Genomic DNA, 21394 nt, shown 5'->3' with positions numbered 1-21394 from the left:
GAGTGCGAAGGTATTGATGAGTGACCTCCAAAGCCACGGCCGAACAAAGATTCTCACGAGTGGCGTTTTCCGAGAAGGACATCGACAAGGCATGTGCTCGATGGAAAGCGACATTGGTGGGTAAGTTCCTGAGTAAAGGTTTTCTAGTAGAATTTGTATAGAAAGAGATGAAATCTAGATGGAACGTGGAAGGCCATTTCCAGGTTTCATCACTCTCGGACAAGGCTCTATTGTTTGATCTACCTTCTGAGGAGATCCAGAGTCGAATCTTGGCCAAAGGACCACGGTCCTTGGCTAGGCAGTTGCTGGCCTCTGAAAGTTGGCGACCCAACTTCAACCTTGGCAGGGATGAAATCCGTCAAGCTAGGGTATGGATCCGGCTGCCAGATCTTTCCATGAAACTTTGGGACAAGGAAAAGATCTTCAAAATTGTGTCAGTAGCCGGAGTTTCCTTGGATCTTGATGAATGGACTGAGTCTTCCACCAGGAAAGGGGATGCCAGAGTTTGTGTGCTCATCAATGTGGTGAAGAGAGTTTGCCAAGGGGCTCAGATTAGAGTGAAAGATAAGTTCATCTGGCAACAATTCATGTATGAAGAACTGCCAGATATTTGCTACTCTTGTGGTCATATAGGGAGAACTTTAAATCCTACAATTGTGCCAGGAATTAGGAGGCCGCACAAGTTTATGGCCCCTGGATTCGTGCAGCCAGGATTCCATTATCCTCCATTCCTCCTCTTTTGCACAAGAGACCAGAAGATCGCCTACTCATTGTTAAACTAAGTTTTTATAAGATTGATTTTGATGATAACAAATATTATGTAAATATTTATTAATAATATTTTTAAAGTGTTGTTAGTATATTGCATATTATCTTGTTTTATATGCATACATGAATTCGTTAGCATTGCACTTCATAGAAAGTTAGTTATAAATATAAATTAGATTAATAATTAATGATGATATTTTAATAGTTATTTATACTTTTTTAAATATTACTTTTTATATAAATGAAAGTGGTATACATTCAAGTGAATGAATTATTCTTAGTAACATGATTGTGACATACACTCCTTGAACATTGTCTTAGTATTTTTTGACATATCTCGAGATGTACTAACTAAATTGCTACGAAATTTGATTATCTTATACTAGACTCATATATCTACAAGTTTATATTATGTAAACATTTTAGATCTAACTTCTAGTAGGTAAAATAAGAGCTGCAAAATAGAGTAATTGCAGCAGACAACTTTTCAGAACTAGCTTTGGTATTTTGACTACATCTTCCAAACCACATCGAGAAAAAATCTAAAAAAATATAGCAAATAGACAACTCATAGATCTACTTTTCATCCTTCTATGGCCTGTGCAGAAAAAATCATTTGAAGGGAAAAACAGAGGCTCCAATCTGTCATATTAAATCAGAAAGTTGAAACTCAGAATTTTCAAATTTGAAATTCAAATATTGGAGCCCAATTTAAGGATTTTTTGGTCTTTTCTCAACACCAACAGCTATGAACTCTTGAAACCTATAAATAGGAGTATCTTCATCAATATTTAAAGAAGAATTGAAGAGAAATCAAGAAAGTATTATGCTTACAAGTAAAAAGCCTTTCTTGTTAAGAAATTGAGTGTAGTGTTTATGTTTGCTTATTTTTGAAAGATAAGTTGTATTATTTTTATTCTTGTTATTTTGATTAAGTATTGTAAGAGAGTTGTTGAGTTCTTATTAGCTTGAGTGATAGAGAGTGATTGCTTGGGAGAATTGTACTCTAGATAAACAAGAGAAAGTTTGAGGGAGTAGATCAACCAAGGATTAGCTCGGATATCATCAAGTGTAAAGATTGTTTACACCCCGAAGACTAGCATTTTGTAAAGCTTTGGATAAGCATAGTAGATTAAATCTTGGGAAGAAGTCTTAGAGAGTATATATAGGCTCATAAGGAGACCGAACTACTATAAATTGTCGTGTATTACTTTTCTTCCCTTCACTCTTTATTTTTCATACTTCATTGTATATTTGTGATTGTTACTTGCTATACTTGTTGCATCTAGTTTATTTCATTAGATTTAAAAACTTGAGGAGATTTGATTTTATTTTTGCAAAATTTTATAAAATTTAATTCACCCCTCTTCTTTGGTTTGCCACTCCGGGCCAACAAGCCCCCTACTGGTGGACAATCCTCAACCACATGGATGCAGTCAAGAAAAACCATGAAGCGAAGCCAATCAAAACCAGTGTCAGCGAGACCTGAAACCTATCCGCTGGTGGGATCAGGTCCCCAATTTGAAGCACTGATGATGGATACATTGGAAGAGCCACAGGGAACACATATAATGGAAATTGTGGTTGTACCGGAAATACAACACCAACGGTTGGGGTGGGGGGAGTGAAGGAAAAGTGCAAACAGTCTTCGACCAACATTGTGGAGCTCCGTCGAGCCTCTGAGGCGGAGTCCCTACCTTAAACAAAGGTACTGGTGCGGGAGGAATCAAGCACTCAAGGGGTCGGCAACAAGCAACAAATGTCCACTGCGCTTGTTCTGAAGCATAGAAGCTCTTGTAAAGAGGTTTGGAAGCCAGTAGGAGGGGGAATGCAAAGCTCTGGCATGATGATTCATGCAACTCCTGCCCCTCAAGCTAGCAAACCAGAGCAAAGAATTGAAGCCAACCGACCTTTTGAACTAGGTAATTCTTTTAAACTCATGGTGATTACTTTGAACAATTACAAAACCGACTTGGGCACACATCCACATATGATGGAACGCCCAAGAATTCCAATAACAGCACTTCAACCAACAGAAGTGTTGCAGACGAGAAGGTTAGTTATACTGAACGATCAACTGGTGTAGCGGATGAAGATTCAGCTGCATCAAACAACCTTTTTCCATAAAGATCTTAACATGGAACTGTAAAGCCCCTCTTTGTAAACTAAACCAGCTCCCTCATCCGGCAACATAATCCAGATATTTGCTATTTTTTGGAAACTAGGCTATGTGAAAAAATGGCCTAGCTAGAGTGCAAAGGGTCATGGGGTCAGTTTGGAATACCTATATGATCCCGGCTATAGGTTGATCTGGGGGCATCATTGTGACCTGGCGCAAGAATAGGGGTAATATAAATTTCCTTCATGTGAATCGGCAAGTTGCTTTTGGAGTTGTTTCGCAAAATAAGATGCCAACCTGGATTCTGAGGGCTATCTATGCGAGCACCGATGGCCTTGAGTGTAGAGGCCTTTGGGTGGAAGTGGAGTCAGCCTTGTCCTTAGGGTTCCCTTTAATTCTTATAGACAATTTCAATTGTATAGTAAATATCGATGATAAGAAAGGAGTAAAGCCCTTTCGAGTGGACTGTGAAATTAGGGAGTTCAGATCCTTTCTTCAGTGCACTGGCTTGATTGATTTGGGATATAATGGCCCGAAGTTTACTTGGTGCAATAATAGGCTAAGCTTAGCCAGATTTTGGGAACGGCTTGACAGGGCTTTCGCTTCATATGACTAGCTGAATCTCTATCTAGAGTCTAGAGTATCCCACCTTACCAGGTTTGCCTCGGACCACTTCCCCATTCTACTTACTGTATCACAAAGCAACATTCAGAAGCCAGTGCCTCTTCTGTTTGAGAAAATGTGGCTGCATTGTGATGGTATACATGATGTTGTGCATCAAGCGTGACAGATGTGAGGGTAATCATTCTCTGGGAATCAAACTATCATTACTTTTACATAATACATGGAAAGCTATTATGAGGTCGAAGCATCAAGTGGGTAATATATTCTAGGGGGCCAGCAATTATATGACCAAATCTACCACCTTCAAATGTTGGAATCACAATAAGGTGAGCTCACTGAGCAGCAACACATATCGCTTCGGACTTATGATAGAAACCTCTATATGCAAAAGATGTTGTGGCGGCAGAAGTCCCAAGCAACTGGTTGAAGATCCAGCTGAAATCACAAGGTTGCACAATAAGGTGAATTGAGTGAAGATCCAACTGAAATCGGCAACTTACTAATTACTATTGCAGCATTTTCAACAAAGATGGGCTATACGTTGGAGGTGCAAGAAATGGATGTCGTTGTGGTATCACCAGTGATTTCAGAGGATCAAAACAATGATTTGACAAAAGAAGTGACTGTGGAGGAATTGAAGAAGCCATTAAGGGATGGCTACCCAGCATTCTTCTTTCATAAGTTCTGGTACTTAGTTAAAAAGGATGTAATTCTTGCCATTCAATATTTTTTGACCATGCTATGATGTCTGAGTCATGGAAACAAACATACATACCTCTTATTCCAAAGAAGAGCAATCCAATAGAGGTTACTGATTATTGACCAATCAGCCTGTGCAATATAGTCTATAAAATTGTGGCAAAGGTCCTAGTGAACAGATTGAAGCCTCTACTACCTACCATGATTTGGGCAGAGCAAGGAGCTTTTATTCAGGGACGAAGTATAACAGGCGGTATTCTACTGGCCTGAGAAATTATGCACACTCTTGATAAGGCACCCCCTACCAGAGGTCTAGTACTGATGAAGCTAGATATGGATTTCACTCCAAATTCATTCTTTGGTTGCATGCATGCATACTGAATTCTGGATATGCACTTCTTGTGAATGGGTTTCCAAGACAATGGTTTCGGCCATCTAGAGGATTACGTCAAGGATGTCCACTGTCCCCGTACCTATTTATTCTCTGATCTGAAGTTCTATCCAACTTCATTATGAAGTGCAGAGAAACATCCTCAAAGCTTACATACTAGCAAGAGGCGGTCCAATAGTATCGCATATCCTGTCTGCAGATGACTGTTTATTGGTATCCAAAGCCAAGATTCAGGATGTGGGCCGTCTCAAAGCCATTGTGGATGCTTATTGTGCTGTGTGAGTCTAGGCAATCAATGTATCAAAATGCCAAATAATGATAAGCCCAGCTACCCCAAGATCAACCAAAAACCAAATCCGGAGACTTTTGCCCATGACCGAGCAACAAGAAGTTTGGAAATATCTTGGCATCCCTTTGTCTGGAGGACCACTAAGCTCGAGGGCCTTCACATCTCTGGAAGAAAAGGTGATGGCGAGAATTGCAAACCAACTTTACTCCAGTCGGTTTTATCATCTTTACCTCTCTATTGTCTATCTTGCATTAATGTACCTACGGGCTTCATCAATAGACTAGAGAGGCAGTATCGAGCTTTTTCTTTGGGGCCATGACTCCACTCTGAAAGGTCTGCATCTCATTGCATGGGAAAGCAAATGCAAGTCGAAAGTTCAGGGTGGGATTGGAATTGCATCTCTTCATAATGGGAGGCGAGCTTTCTTATGTAAGCTTGCGGCACAAATTTCTAATTAATCCCAATACTCTTCGGGCTACGGTCGCTGTGGCTAAGTATCATTTCACTGGTTCTTGGTCATCCTATTCCAAACCTCGGCGCTGAAGAAAATATGTGAGAGTGGAGTCACCATACAGCATCAATTTACGTGGCTCGTTGGGAATGGCCAGTCAATCAATGTCCTAAGGGCTAAGAGAGCCATGGATATCTAACCTTTCTCTCAACCAGTGGCCAACCTTTATCAACATGAATGCCCAACTAGAAGATCTACAAGTCAGTAACTTGATGTCATCATCTGGGGGCTGGAATGTGGGCATGCTTTCAGACCTTTTCTCAACTGAAGTGATGAACAAGATATATATGCTGCATGCCGGTAGCGCTTACAAACTGGTCTGGTCAGTTAACTTGGGGGCCAAGTACTAGAACTACTCATATTCGATGGCGGACCACTGTAGAGGAAAGAGAGAAAAATGAAGAAAAAAGAAAGGAGAAAGAAGAAGAGGTTATAGAGACGCAGGAAGAAAAGGTTATAGAGATGCAAGAAGAAAAGGGGAGGAGGAGGAGGAAGAAGAAGAAGCAGAAAGGAGGCTAGGATTTTTTATTCAATCATTCAATTTTTCAATTCATGAGCGGGGTGGTCCTTATATAGGCCTGACATCATGAACAGGCTTCCATGCAAAGATCTATTCACTAGAAGGGGAATTATAGAGGGAGGAAACAACTATTGTGACCTATGAAATGATGTGCTTGAGGACAGCAATCATGTGGTTGGAACCTTAAAAGGTGAACTTTGATCCTGCCGTGACGCTTAGATAAAGCGGCTGCTGGATTTTTCATCAGAAATGGTGAAGGCCAATTAGTTAGAGCTGGTGGTAAGAGGAATGTATTTAGATGGGAGTATCACTCACAGGTGGTTTGTAACAGGTGTGAACTGGTATGTAGACTGTTTGTCATATATTAATGGTAAGCTTCTGCTCCTTCCGTTACCAAAAAAAAGATTTTAGTGTTGGAATATATTTGGATGAAGAATTAAGAGGTGAAAGAAAGGGATTGCTCGGGATGAAGCCTAGAGAAACAGAAAGGTACATGATTGTTTCTGTGCTCTCTTTCTTCTTTCCTAAATGGGAGGTTATTGATGCAATTTTCCTAATATAAATGATGATTTTTTTTAATTATTATTATGCTTATTAGAAACTACCCTAAAAAATGGAGATTGGTGGAAATCTAAATCAGGTGTGGATGTCTTGTGTTTAGGAAAAGCATTTTTTTTTTAAAAAAAAAAAATCCTCAGACAATTCTAATTTTTTTTCTTCACTAAATGATTCTTCAGATTATCCTTTTAATTCAATGTATCAAGAAATATTCAATTACTCCATGTATTATTTACAAATTATTGACGACCATTTCAAATGAATATATACAAATTGGAAGCTACTGATATTATATATCGTCGATGACGGCGCTCCTTTTTCCATCATTTTACTGTGTTCGACTTCTCCCAAATTTGATTTCATGTGAGCAACCAAAAGATTATTCAACAATCTTACATTTTTTTTAATCTTTTATTGATTTTCAATTGACAAATCCTGAAGTTTTTCAAACTTCTGAATTTTTTTTGTTGTTGTTGTTGTTTTTGTAAGAGTTCCAATGCAGTTGGGTATACCATATCCATATGTCCAATGTAGAAATCAATAGATGGGGGGAGTGAAAAGAAGAGAAGGACACACAGCTCTTTGTAGCCCAATGTCCTGTATGGATACATAAATAAAGAAACAAGCTTCTATCTGCTGGGTTCCCCTCCTACTCTAGATTCTAGAGTGCTCGTGAATCCTCCACTTTTGAGGGTTTGTCCCTTGCATGATAGAAAGAGGGATTTTAGGGCTTGAGGAAAGGGAAGAAGGAAAGGAAAGAGAAAGCCAGTGCCTAGTAAATGCGTAGGCCGTTCAATGATTGGTCCCTCATTTCAGTGAGACATAGCTATAGGCAGGACACCTGAACCGCCCAGAATCTATCCTTTGGAGCCATCGGCCATGCGTCTATCACAACGTGGGAATTCGAGATCAGAAGAGATTTAGAGCAAAGTGCACTATGCCGTGGTCCTACCAAATTCTCTACATTTTTAGCTCGATGGATGGAGTCTAAAGAGCATAAACTGCAATCCTGTTTTTCCGGTTAAGCTCCTCGTAATTCAAAAATAAGATATATTTACAGCTCATTTGGTTTACAGAAATAGTGTCTGAGAAAATGGCTTTTGCATGTTTAGTTTACCATAAGAAAGTGGCGGGTTTATATTTAGTTATCTACTTTCTAAGAAAGATTGCATAAAATATATATTATGCTCTTAATAAAGGAAAAGACCTTACCTAGTCCTATCTAAAAGCTTTAGAATATTTTTGAAAAAAAAAATAATTTCCAACCAATGAAAATTGAACTTTTCCATATCCCACACGATTTTTTTTTCTCATGAAATGTGGAAATCTTATTCTACTTTTTATTTTGAAAATTTCAACCAAATATGAAGCATTTTATGAACCAAATGAGTCCTAAGAGTTATTATCTGTATGTTATCCTTTCATCAAACCATAAAATTAACAAAATATATCCATGTTCCCATTAGTTAGTGTTTCAAAATTCTGCAGCAAGTTCCTCCAAGGAATAAAACATTAATTTACATATGGTTCACATTAAATTGAAACCCCAATATTAAAATTTTAATCTTCAAGGTCTCATAATGTGATTCACGGAGCCTACTATTGAAATAGGAGGAGTTCTGCAGGATAAGAGGATCGAGCAGGCAGGCAGCTTAATAAAGTTGAACCTGCTGTTCCATTCACATTCTCTTTAGCCAGCAAAATTTAGCAAAAGCATTGCTCTACCAACCTCCAGATCACATCCATGGGTTCTAAATGAGACTTCTATGCGTAGCAAAATGATGATGCTCTTGTTCTACATTTTCCAATCCACAAGGAAATGATCAACCGGCACAATTCCAAGCATTGTTCATTGGATCAAATTGGCATTGCAACTTGACCATTCCTTGTACCTAGAGTAGTGATTCTCATTTATCTTCTTAAACCACGATCCTGTAATAATTCTTTGATTGCCAGAGAACTTATAAGCACTGTGTATTCCAGTTGCTGGTGCTGAATAACTTTGAGTCGGATAGAACTGGAATTAAACAACACTCAGTTATACTGACAGTGAAATCACACGGTGCATGCTTATTAAGCTTGTTCATGAACTTATAATAATGGTTACGAAAAATAGATGATCACTAAATGCCATAATCGTTGTTAATGTCTATCATTGATGGCAACATCTTTGTCAAAAGACAACTATTTAAATATGAGAATTACAAGTCAGTTACTATCAAACCAACAAAAACAAAATAGACAGACCCGTCAAGATCATGAAGTTTACAAATAAAATGAGAACAAATGGAATACCCTGCCATACAAGGGAAGTGAAATAATTAAAAAAAAAAAACTTGGAAAATCATCAACGCAAGATACAGCATGTCAGTGTTTACCTAAAGCCCATGGATAAAGAGAGAATCTAGGGGAGGGGTCATCTCCTATCTATTTTATCGAAGGTCTGTGGACTCTAGGAGAATCAGACATCAATGTCAAATCACTTTACGTAAAATTAGCATAGAAAAAGAAAAAAAAGTTACTTAACGACCAATTTGTCTTGTTGCTCCCATTAAGCCCAAGACCAGTCCTATAATTTAAGCTAGGAAGTGATGAAGCTCACAGTTCTCAGCCAACTCCGGCCAACAACAAAATCAGCAAATATTACTTTACAAGTCTAAATTACCAAAGCTCAGTGGCTACATAATGCGAAAAGTCCACAAGTTTATGCAAATCCTTACATTGCTTAAAGATGATCACGGAAAGTTCACAAGAGCAAGAGTATCTGGTCAGTAGGCCCAGCCATATGTCCATATGCACACAAAGGTCAACAGCTAGGGGACAAGAAGTAGCCCACATTGTCAATCTGAACACCTCAGCCCATCCATAGTTATCCTTGAACTTAGAGGCTCCATCTTTTCCCATGTTTCTATGAATGAATGACCTGAGTACGAGCCTGTGAGATTATAGTTTTTCTTGCTTGTCACAGGTGTACCATAAGTTCATCCCAGTAGCAAGATCAGTAAATCCAAGTGCTTTTATCATTAAAGATGTCTCAAACAGCTATGTTCCTATGTGTAGCTTATGGCCATGTCCTCTCTTTTGGGCGAACACAGTTATCGTGAATGATGATGGTGTGGAGTCTCAGAACAGAGCCATGTTTGGACATCGTTCTATGAGAAGATAATGGATGTGCAGTGGAGGAAGACAGAGAAAAAGACCTGTCAGAGATCAACTCAATGATTCCCCCCTTTGCACACTCGTGAACCTCTTTTTGGGAGGACACCTTGTTAATCTCAACACTGGGGAGGGGTTAAAGATGGGCCTCACAAGGTGCTGTGCGGCTGCTCCCTCCCCAAGTGTTTCCAATGATCGTATGGTGGTGTGCGGCTGCTCCCTCCCCAATGATACATGGCATGGGCTCTCATAAAACTTTCTCCATAGCTGTGGCTTTTCTCTTGTAATGCCAAAAAGGTGACTGCTTTTAAAACACAATAAGAGCTCCATGTGACAACTTGGGCGAAGACCAGTGAGTCAGAAGAATCTAAAGAGAGTGCAGTTTCTTGCTGGCATCTAAATATCTGTGGATATTTTAATGACTCTGCCACTTATCTGTATACCCAAGTCTAGGCTTGGCTTCTTTGTGAAAGTTACTTTCCCCTCAGCATTTGCAGAGCTTGTTGAGAGCTCTGGCATCCAGAAAGTCCTCAGGGATCTCTTGGCACCATTCAAAGGCTCTCTCTCTCTCTCGGTGCACCTTCTACATCCACTGGAAGCAAGCACTTATCGAGAACAAGAGCACTGATGACAATGGACGGTGACAAAAGGACTCATAAAAGCTAATCCCTGGAAGGGACTAGCTGCTACATGGTTACAGTGCTCGGGCCATCTTTGTGATGGAGGATCTCACAAAGAAAAGTCAATCCCATGAACTGTGAAGATAACCTTCAATAAAATCATTATGTTTCCAGGGAGAACCTCAGCATTCCACTATACTTTTGATGAAAGGCACATAAAAGGGCAACACCAAAGTGAAAGTGAGACACTACTTCGAGAACTAAATCCACTAGAACCACGGTGGGAGATAACTCTAATCTTTTTGAAAAGCATGAACTCCAATACCAGCTCGTCAAAAGGCCCTTTTTCCTTTAAAAATTTATTTATGTGCCTTCTAGAGTTCTATTCTTTCAGCCTACAATGCCCTTTCGATACTCCAGTAAGCACAATTCACAGAGGAGGAGGAGGAGGAGGCAAGAAAGGGAGTTTCAGAGGGTCAACCAATGAAGCTGTATGCACCCAGAAACTATAGACAGAGCGACCCTATGTCTGACTGGAAGAAAGCCAAGTGGAAAAAACATCTCAGCATCCTTATCCAAGAAGCTGAATTCAAACCATTTAATAAACAAGAATAAGAAGCCCTTCTTCCTGTCAGTTGTCATCCTGCACTAACCCTAAGTTGAAAGGAAATCACAGCGGCAATGCAAAAGCTGCCTGCCTGCCTGCCTGGCCACTTTGCACATGCTAGGGCTTTAGTTGGGGTCAGGTAAAGTGCACAATGTTCAGATATCAGTTGCAAATAGACAGCATCAAGCTATAGGCCCTCACAGTTCAGAGGAGACTGCTGTTGGTCGCAACCTGGCCTAGAAGAACCTAGCTGAAGTCAAGGATATAATCCAAATGGTTCAATGAATCATCATATTCTTTCCATTATGGCATGAGTAAGTAGGTGTACACAGCATATCGCCGTGTTGAAACAAGAGTACCGATGCTTTAAACCTAAAATTTACAATTAGTAGTCGTTCAGGTTCCTCGTGTTCTTGACTAGCTACATAGAGTGTAAAAATTGCTTGAAACATTGATTGGGTTCTCAATCATAGGATATTTAGATCCTTAATAGCTAGTTATCATCAATTGAATCATCAAAATACAGCCAAATTATGTGAAGATCACATATAAACCTGCTGTTGCAGGAATCAAAGTCTCTAAAAGTTATACTTGCCAACTTTTCAACACTGAAATCTAACCCTTGCTTGGCAAGCTGCTGTAAGTTTTCGATGATCTTTTTCGCTGAAGATTATTGCTCTCACATATATAAAGGTTTTCTTGGTGTAAAAAGAAAAAAAAAGTCAGAAACTTTGCTGTGCTCTCTAACCGAGTCAGCCTCTGCTCAATCTGACCTAGATGAGCTATCAACATGTTCTCTCAACTAATTTATCCTTAAAAGATAAACAAATTGCTCATCGTCCAGGTCTGATTCCAACACGCTAGGTCCTCTAAGATCACCTGAGATGATGCAATATAATAGACCCCATTCTGCTCCTACGAATGTACTTGATATAATTTTACACAGCAATGGAGCAATCCATTGCTGTGACATAAATCATTTGGTTCTTTATCTAGATAGGCATCATCGAGTTTTATCACTTTTCTTTCTTCTTTTGCTCCTTTATATAGTCCAGAGAAATCTCGTGTGGAAAGGACTATACTAGGGAAAGAGTCCTATCCAATAGTGGAGCCATTAGTCTATATGTCATGCTGTCCAGGCAATAGTATAAAAGTAACGAAGAAATCTATAACAAAATCAAGTCCAGAGAAAGCAACAGGAGCAACAAATATCGCCAATAACTTCCCAGCTATATGTTCAAAACACAGTGTAAGAACTTGTGCGAGCGTGTGTTTAATCTCATATCGGTTATACGCTGAGAAGATTTTGGATACTTATACAGGATTAAGTAACCCAAAAAATACCTTCCGGTTAGCTATTTTGTGTGAAGTCTTGGATTGTGACACAATGCTACAAAATATTTTAATATCAACCATGAAAATTCAAGTGTGTCCTTGGGTGAGTACTCAAAAGTGATTGGCTCCAAACACTTCTATACTAAACCAACAGCGGTCCTTTTTAACATGAAAATCTACATCACCACTGAATGCTTAAATTGTGAAGAAAAAAAGAAAATAAACATGTTGAAAAAAATAAAAAAAATGTTTCCTATATACACATCAAGTGGATAATAAGTGGATATTCTAAAGAGTATGATACCATGTTCTTGTTTAATTTATAGTTATTGAATTATTTATATGCATTTATAGATGTCCAGATCAATTTTAATGGTTTGGATTCTCAGGTTAGACGCCCTATCATGTATTTCAGCTTGCTAAATATATTGCTGTCATCCATTTCCGCTTGCTTAAGTAAAATACTTTCAGAAAAACATGACTCATGATTTTTTCTGAAATTTAGACATTGCAAATCATGGCCAACGGTGCATGGGAGGTATTTGAAATCAAGTGCATCTTTCCCAAAATTGGTAGTAATGGGCGGGCCAGAGAGTGGGAGGTTGTCGCATTGGAGGACTTTCAAGACGAATAACTGTAGAAATCCACTCCGTAGTAACGTTTTTTCTCCTCTCCAATAAGAAATCATGATGTTGCTAAGCTCAGGCTTAAAGAAATTCGATCAGTGGAGCCCTTAATTTTTTTCCCTTGATAAGACTTTGGAAATGGGAAGCTTTTTTACTCAAAAACCTCAATCTTCAGTACTTCAGGTGATTGGTTATCAGGTATTTATGCATGATTTGAAGATTCCAGAAAACGATATGTGGTGCATTAATTACTGAATGAATGTATTTTTCTTGAATAAAAAGCTACAGGTGGCCTCAGAACGAGGATGCAAGATCACAGAGCAAGTGTGGCATGGGCAGAAGGTTTCAGCTACTCTCTAGTTAGGAAGGACCAGGTTTCATGAAGAAAATATATACATAACTACCATGGCAATATGCCCCTACAGTAACATGTTGAGCACAGAGTGGGCTAAAGGCATAAACTGGTACCGGATAAGTACAGAAACGTCAAACACAACTATTTTCTAAGAAAGTTCTTGTCACTAGTTGACCATGAATATATATATTGCAGGTTTGATTTATCAGAGATTTTAACATATTGGAGTTCCAAATCAGAATGACAGGATAACATATAAGATAGGATCAAAGGTTTGCGCTTCATAAGCATATCACCTATATTTCCTGTCAGCCATCCTCTTTTTCCCAAATTTTCATTCTTCCTTCAAGCTTTCCTGTACAAAATGACATTGTACATAAGATAAATGTTAACCAACCAATCTATAATGGAAATAACAAGGATGAAATGATAGGTCTGCACTGCTGACACTGCATATTCTAGTGTGCAGTCCTATCAGAGGCCACAGTTCTGCACTTGATACAAATTGCCCCAGCTCTAGCAAGCATGGTGGACTCAAACATCCGTATGTCTTTTTGAATAATAGATCTGTTGCTTGTTAGGATATGTAATTCACAAAATGAAAACAAACAGCATGTTACAATCACAATTTAAGACAACCTGAGGTTAAAATTCTGATGGTACATCATGAACTATATATGCTAGGTGTAACAACCCAGGACCTCACCCAAAATGGCTAGCCAGAAGGTATTATTTGGGTTCCTCGATCCTATATAAGTACCCAAGATCTACCCGATGAATAACCGATATGGGACTAAACACACGCCCGCACGGATCCTCACATACTCCCCCGTTCAAGCCCTGACGTCCTCGTCAGGCTAAGGGTTCAAATCTAATCACAAACACCACGATCGGCCCGTGGTCAGCCCCAATGGATCCGTGCTGCAGTATCCCCTAGTCCACATAGGTTATGGGCCGAGTCTGCTCTGATACCATTTGTAACAACCCAGGACCTCACCCAAAATGGCTAGCCGGAAGGTATTATTTGGGTTCCTCGATCCTATATAAGTACTCAAGATCTACCCGACGAATAACCGATATGGGACTAAACACACGCCCGCACGGATCCTCACACTAGGATTGTTCAATGTCATGAACTTAAAGCTTAAAGCAAGTCAGATTATATCCGACTGTATCTATTTTCGTATCCAACTCCGATTCGAATACTATTTTTTTGATTCGATCGGATCTGGATACGAACAGTTCAAAAATCTTCTGAATACGGATATAGATACAAGAGTAAGTGAAAAAAAGTTTAAGTTAAATTAAATTAGAAAACCAATTAAGTAATTAATCAAACCTAAACTAAAAAAACTCAAATATCGGATCACCGTTGATAGTAACCCAAATACGGAATACCCAATTCGAATAAAATCCTTCGAATCACCTCGCACGCCTGAAAGACTCAAACCTCTCATTCGTCTGTTTCGCCCATTTTTTCTCTTCGTCGTCTTCAAACAACTAGGATTTCGAAGGTCCCGTCCATTTTCTAGTTTCCACCTAACGATTGCAACCAGCTATAGCTGTAAGATGCCTTGGAGGCACTATATATCCCGTCTACTTCCGTGAAAAGCAACCTTTAAAATTGTTAGTTTTTAATATTAATAAATGCTTATTAAAATTATATTTTTTTAATTAATATTTGCTAGTTTTTATCATTGAATTTTGCTCAAATTTGATTAATATCCCAAAAATATCCTATTTATATCCATATTCAAATAAAAAAATATAGATATGTTTAATATCCAATTCGTATATGTTTATAACAAATATAGATATGCTTAATATCCGATTCGTATCTGTATCCATTTAGAATAAATATGGATGTTAATTTTGATATCCATTTAATATCCATACCCATACCTGTATTCGTTAAAAAATTTGGATACAAATATGGATATATCAATATCCAATCCTTTTTCAGCCCTACATGAACTTTAACCGGTCATTCATAGCTAGCAATTGCGCCTCCTCCTTATCAAGTATAGCAGTTAGCCTGACATTCTCTTCCATAAGATTTTGAACTTCAGCCTCCTTTAGCGCTTTCTCCACCTCTAAGTGAATAATCTTGGTAATTAACCCATAAACGACCACAATTAACTCCATCAAAATGGTACTTCTGCAGAAACAAATTTTAAATATGAAGAAATATAGGGCATTGCTCGATGTTTACTAAAAAGTCATAGACAACCATCTCAGGATTCAGAAAGATGAGATAGAATTTATGAGGAAGTTAAAAAGACAAGGCGAGAAACCCATGCATTAAAAATAAGCACAGCCCTAGGCTGTGGCAAAATGTTTCACACATATATAACATATAATCAAAATTCTTGGTTACATGTTTATATCTCCCTTTATTATTGTATCATCATAAAACTCTCACCAACACAACATAAGATCAGTCTAATGGATAAAGCTGTAGTAGGCATAGACAGTGGCTCGGTGATGCTTCAGGAAGCACGACAGGCAGTATGAGAGCCACAGTAAAGATAAATGAAATGCATACTAGGAAACAAGGATAATTCATAGGCCTTTAATGAAAACGAGAGCCAACATACTCCGACATGGCATCCGCAATTGAGCGATTCAGTTCATCTCAATAAGAGCCAGTGGCAGCACCTGGTCAGTGCCAACAAGCAATGTCCCACCATGAGCTAATAATGCTCTGCCAGAAATTTGAGCCCTGGTCCATGAGAAAAAGGAAATTGACAGACTCCAGGAAAAAGAGTTATATGATATATTTGAAAAGATGGGATAGATGAGTAGTCCCTATCTATTTCTCTCATGGATACATATATGGTGAGGCCATTAGGTTCCATTATTTGAGGTCAAAGTGAAGCAAAGGAAGAATTTCGTGAGATATGGAGAAGTTGGATCGGTGTTTATTATGGGAAAGGCCGTGGGAAAGGGTAAGTGCATTATGTGAGGATCTGTGCAGACGTATGTTTAGTCCCATATCGGTTATTCACTGGGTAAATCTTGAATACTTATAATCCAAATAATACCTTCCAGCTAGCATTTTGGAGTGAGATTCTGAGGTGAGGTCCTTGATCGAATCCACTAAGTCTCCATCTCTTTCTTTCTCTCACACCCTCTCATTAAGATAAAGAGTGAGATTGAGATAGCATTTAAGGTGAAGTAAAAGAAACATGGTTGGAAGAGAAAATATACTTGGGAGGCATGGGCACTCATAAAGATCATGCATTGGCAGCCCAACCTCCCCACCTTATCAACATCAGGGTTATACCAAATATCATGCACTGTTAGATGGCAGCACACCTTAGTTAAGCTCAAGTGGATTTGGTTTTGAGTTGCAACCATTACCACTAGATCGTTCATGACATGGACCAACACTATTGGATGGCTTGACCATTGCAGCCATTAGTTGTCATGCAATAATTATTCCTAACACGAGTCTCAAACCCAGATGTGACCTAATTATAAAAAGCTCATAAACAAACCTAATTATTTCAAGTGTGTTCAATCTAGAAATTGCCAACCCTGCTATGTTGCTTCACCAACCTCATAAGCCTGCAATTGTGTATTAGCAATGGTAGAGATTTTGAAGCTGTTGCTTTGTTTTCACAAGGTCCATCTTCCCGTAAGTCAGCTTTTCCATCAAGTTGTCAGCAAAGCGACACCTCAGTGACTTATACTAGTGCACCCTTCTGCCCGTGCTTCTCTTTTTGTGGCCATGCATTTCAACCATCATTTTAGCTAATCTTTTCAAAAGATTAGCTGAAATCAAAAGCATGCAGTAATTCAAAGAAGCAAAACCGGCTTTACATGTGAAGCAGTTAAACTTCAGGGACACAGTGAAGCTGAAGGTGAATCAAAAGAAGAAATATGACAGGTGCAATAGGAGATAGAAAGACTCCTCTATAACTGACATATTGTTGTGGTGGGTCATATGCAAGTTTAGGAGACTATAAATTGTAGACCATTATCAAATCCAAATTTAGCTGCTAGCCTGCTACACTATCAAGGTGGTACTAAAGCCATGCTGCATCTGGAGAATGTAAAAGGGAATGCAGGAAGAATAGAATAGCTACGGATATGCTCAGAAAACTACGGATTTTCAATTCCAAGGAAAATCACAGCATTTGAAGTTAATTCACTACCAGTTAAGCCAAGCAATATGATGATACCTTTCGAAAAGCTTTTCCATTGATTGAAATTGCTTTTCTGAGGAAAGTGTGGTTTCTCTCACAATGATGAGACTGCTAAGGTAGGATGTCAATACCTCAAAATCTTTCTTTACATGACAAAGCTCTTGTTCATTTTCAGCAGCTCGTTGTTGCTGTCTAGGTGTTTCCTGTGCCATTTCTTCAAACTTTTTGCTACATTTCATTCAACAATCATTTGCACAACACTGCAAATTTTAAACATCTCTTCAACTTTTGCAGACATGCTATCAATTTGGAGTGTCTTCCTTCTGATTTCTTCCATGCCTAGATTAACTCTCTCTTTTTCAATGGAAGCTTCAGTTTCTGCCATAATAACCCTCTTGGCATGAGACTGCATCACATCATTACCATTTTCACAGACTTTAGCATTTCACCAATTTATGCTCCATCATCTGCATCAATAGATTCAGGCTCATTGCCACTTGGCTGTAGTATTTCCTCATCTGAATTTTCAAACAACAATCCTTATACCAATCAGATAGAGGTATTCCATATCTGTCAACCAGTCCCACCCCTTTTGATGCTTGAACCCACATGAAGCACGGGCCAGGTGATGTGGATTAGCCATAATTCTTGCTTTCGACTTCAGGTAAGTTAGTAATGTGGCAGTTGTTTTGAATTTATGCCAAAGATGTTCGGACTCCCTCTTTGCATTATCTTCAGAAAACTTGATGCTATTCTTTACCTCCATAAGTTTTTTTTTTTTTGGAATGCCCTTTTTTGTAATGCTTCAGTTTGAGATTGGTGGCATTCTAACTCATGCCTCCACACACTGTTTGTTTGATTAAGCTGAGCTTTAAAAATCAATAGCACACCTTCCTTACAGTCCTCCATAACCTCTTTATGTTTGTCATGCTTACAGACGATGAGAAGGTTTGCTGTTGAAAAGAGGACAAATACTAGGCAACAAACAAAAAAGAGAGGAGATCAGAATTGTACGATTTTATCATTTGTTTTCATATTTTCCAATATCTAGTGACAAATCTTCAGTAAAACTAGGCAATGAAGAATGTGCTGGACTTGCTAGTTGTGTTTAACAGACAAATGGTAGAGACATGCACATAATTTGAAATCTAATATTGCACAGGAGAGAGCTTAATGAGTTAGATGAGAATGCCAACTGGATACAAATGCTAAAAAAATTTGAGTTCTTAATCCCTAGACAAAATCTACAACTCTGCTCAAGTAATACTCAGCAAATATTTTTGCACCTCTGGAAGCTTGCTTTCAACAGGAAAAACTAATTAGAATGTTCCCTGCTAGTCCACAGTCAATAGCAGCCTTGTCATCCTTTGAAGAAGTCAATCTGCAACCATGGAATCTTCTGATTTCTAAATTCCTGCTAACATGGACACATCAAGAATTTCCTGTGGGCTTGTCCACATTATCTCTGCCGTAAACAAATACGATACAAATTTCGTTTGGACTTTTTTGTCCATAAGGCATTTATCACAAATCAAGTAGCAACTTCTCCATATTATACAACACCAGTTTTAACTTCTCCATATTATACAACACCAGTTTTGCTTAATCCATATCACTTTGTAAATGCACTGGCTCTGCTAAACAAACTATGTCCTCTATCCTTCCACCATTTTATGTAGGGGAAAAAATAGCGTGCAAACTAAAAAACTGAGTTAAAAATTTTCTGAAGATTTTGGTTCATTATGGCTCATAGTGACAAATTACAAAAATGTTGTTTGGCTACCTTTCATTCGAACTCATTGTGAAGAAAGAGATCATTCAGAAACAGAATAACAAATTTATTTATTTTTAGGTTTTCAATTAACTAGCTTTATGAAATTAGCAATCAAACATCTCTTCAACGATAATGCATGTAGCCCTTACAAGAACTGAATGGAGGGGAAGGATTTATTAAGATGGTCTCGAATAGTTAGGATGAAGCTTGATAGTTATAGTCAATGTTTATTAATGAGTGGGATTGCCACTTAACTGGCAGGTCATTTCTGAGGTCCCTTTTTAGCAGGAAGTCCATGATTAAAGTTTCAGACTGAATGAAAAATTTCATCCACCGTGGCTTATGAATCAGAATAAGTCCCTTGGTCAGAAAGGTGAATTATGCTCCTCTACCCATCCAATTTGCAACCTAAAGTTGAAAGTAGCCACCAAAGTCTTGACACCTTTAAGCAATCAACTCATAAACTCCCCTAAGGACCAATTACAACAAATCCTTCTACCTCCTTATATTCATGATTATTTCCCCCCATTGCTTTTATTGATACTCCAATATCAACTTGGCGAGGCCAATATGAGGAAATATCTCATAGGTCAACAAATTGGAAGAAAATCCCCTAATTTAGTCTCCATCCATCCAGGTCTTTGTAGGATAAGAAAAGTCTAGAAGAAAGAGATATTTCGCTAGAATTAAGGACAAAGCCCTTGACTTTGACTTACTTTAAGAGCACCAAAATATGGCTTTAGAGATTAAGAAATTTAACATGGGTTTTAGGGCTAAGTAGTCTTTGGCTGACCTTCATAGCTGCAAATCTGCAATGGTTGGTGATGATGATTTTTACGATTCAACAATTTTAGTATGTATACATGTATATATGCATGCTTGTATCCATGCTGGTGATATATTGGCTAAACTAAGCTTCAAGAATCGAAGGTTGCACAAACTTCGCCTGAAATACTTTTTTGAGTGAAATATTGGCCCAAGTCTAGCAGGCTTAGACCCAAACTTATATAACCCATGGTTGGCCTAGATACAAGACACCCCTACTCAAAAAGCCTTGAGTTGGGCTAGGCCCATCAATAGTCGAACCCTTGCCTTCAATTGGCCGTCTAGTAACCTTTGCATAGCTCACACCTAGGTCTGCCGGCACAAGATATGCCCTAAACGCTGCGGCTCTTGCTCTGATTCAATAATCTAGCCATTCTAGTTTAGTTGCTCTTCCTCTCACTCGAAGTTTTTCCAATGCAAACTTAACAACATTTCGCACTGTGAGATACTGGCTTCAAAACCCAAACAGATACAAAAGGGAATACATGAGCTACGTGCATAAAGCTTATGGCCATCTTATAGGTAACATTAACAATTTCTTTGTTTTGTTTTTTTTGTTTTTTTTTTTTTCAGCTTCTTTTCTCAACATATATGTAAGACACAAATTAACTAGTATTAGCACGTGCAAACAACAAGAGGATGGGCTCCAGCTTCTAAAAATTCCTCTCCTTTTTTAGTTCATTCTTTCCATGCACAAACGCCCTGGCCCTATTATGGTTAGATTCAAAAGAACAGTTTTTCCATTCAATATCAACCAGCTAAGCATCTCATATTTGATTTCAATGGTATCAGCAGTGGTAGAAGAAAATATCAAAATGACAGTTAATTATACAAAGAAATCAACAGCACAATACATATTGTAGAAACTCTAGCCGAAGAAAACCCAAGGTTGTATTTTCAGACGATTCAGCACATAAAAAACCAAACGATTCCCTGATAAATAACTCGACTTTGTTCATCTTTGGAGAAACACAGTAGTCAAAACTATTCAAACACCCTAACCCTAACCCTAACCCTAGCATTAACCCTAATTTAACTCCGATTTCCAGTAGGAAAAACGGAAGAGCGATTGGACTAAAGAAATTAAAGGCCTTCGAATCCTGAAAAGTACCTATTTCTTCGACAAAAGAGCGTCGATCCTCCCTTGTCCTCTCTTCCCCCACCCTCTCTCCCCGCAGCTCCCTCTCCCTTCCCCCGTTTCTTCTTATTTGGCAGTCGGTGCGTGTATCTCGAAGCCAGCTTACAAACCCCGTCCTTGCCGCCATTGCGGTTTTGGTATAATAATTAACGTCAGAGCGACGCTTCGAGCCAACCAATAATCTTGTGACACGTTCGCCGTGGAGCCGTTTTCTCATTAGTATTAGTTGGATGAATGGATATGGAGGGCGTGTTCACAAGAAAGAGGAGTGGATTCATTGACAGGGGTTGTATCTTTTAGGATTGGCAAGTATCCACCGTTGGATTGC

General features: G+C 38.7%; 1 protein-coding gene across 1 annotated transcript; it reads right to left on the bottom strand.

The window, feature by feature from the left end:
- Positions 1-10710: 10710 nt before the first annotated feature.
- LOC103719904 (uncharacterized) lies at positions 10711-21356 on the bottom strand. The gene is given in 9 exon segments (XM_088719111.2): positions 10711-15336; positions 17366-17547; positions 17549-17602; positions 17604-17749; positions 17752-17862; positions 17865-17921; positions 17924-18122; positions 18125-18303; positions 21040-21356. Coding segments are annotated over 9 exon segments (1365 nt in total). The 5' UTR covers positions 21284-21356; the 3' UTR covers positions 10711-15143.
- Between the last annotated feature and the right edge of the window lie 38 nt (positions 21357-21394).

Source organism: Phoenix dactylifera, chromosome 3 (assembly GCF_051530095.1).
Source record: "Phoenix dactylifera cultivar Ajwa chromosome 3, Ajwa_hap1_PhDact_Kaust_v1.1, whole genome shotgun sequence".
Lineage (NCBI taxonomy): Eukaryota > Viridiplantae > Streptophyta > Magnoliopsida > Arecales > Arecaceae > Phoenix > Phoenix dactylifera.
This window is presented reverse-complemented; position numbering and strand designations above follow the sequence as displayed.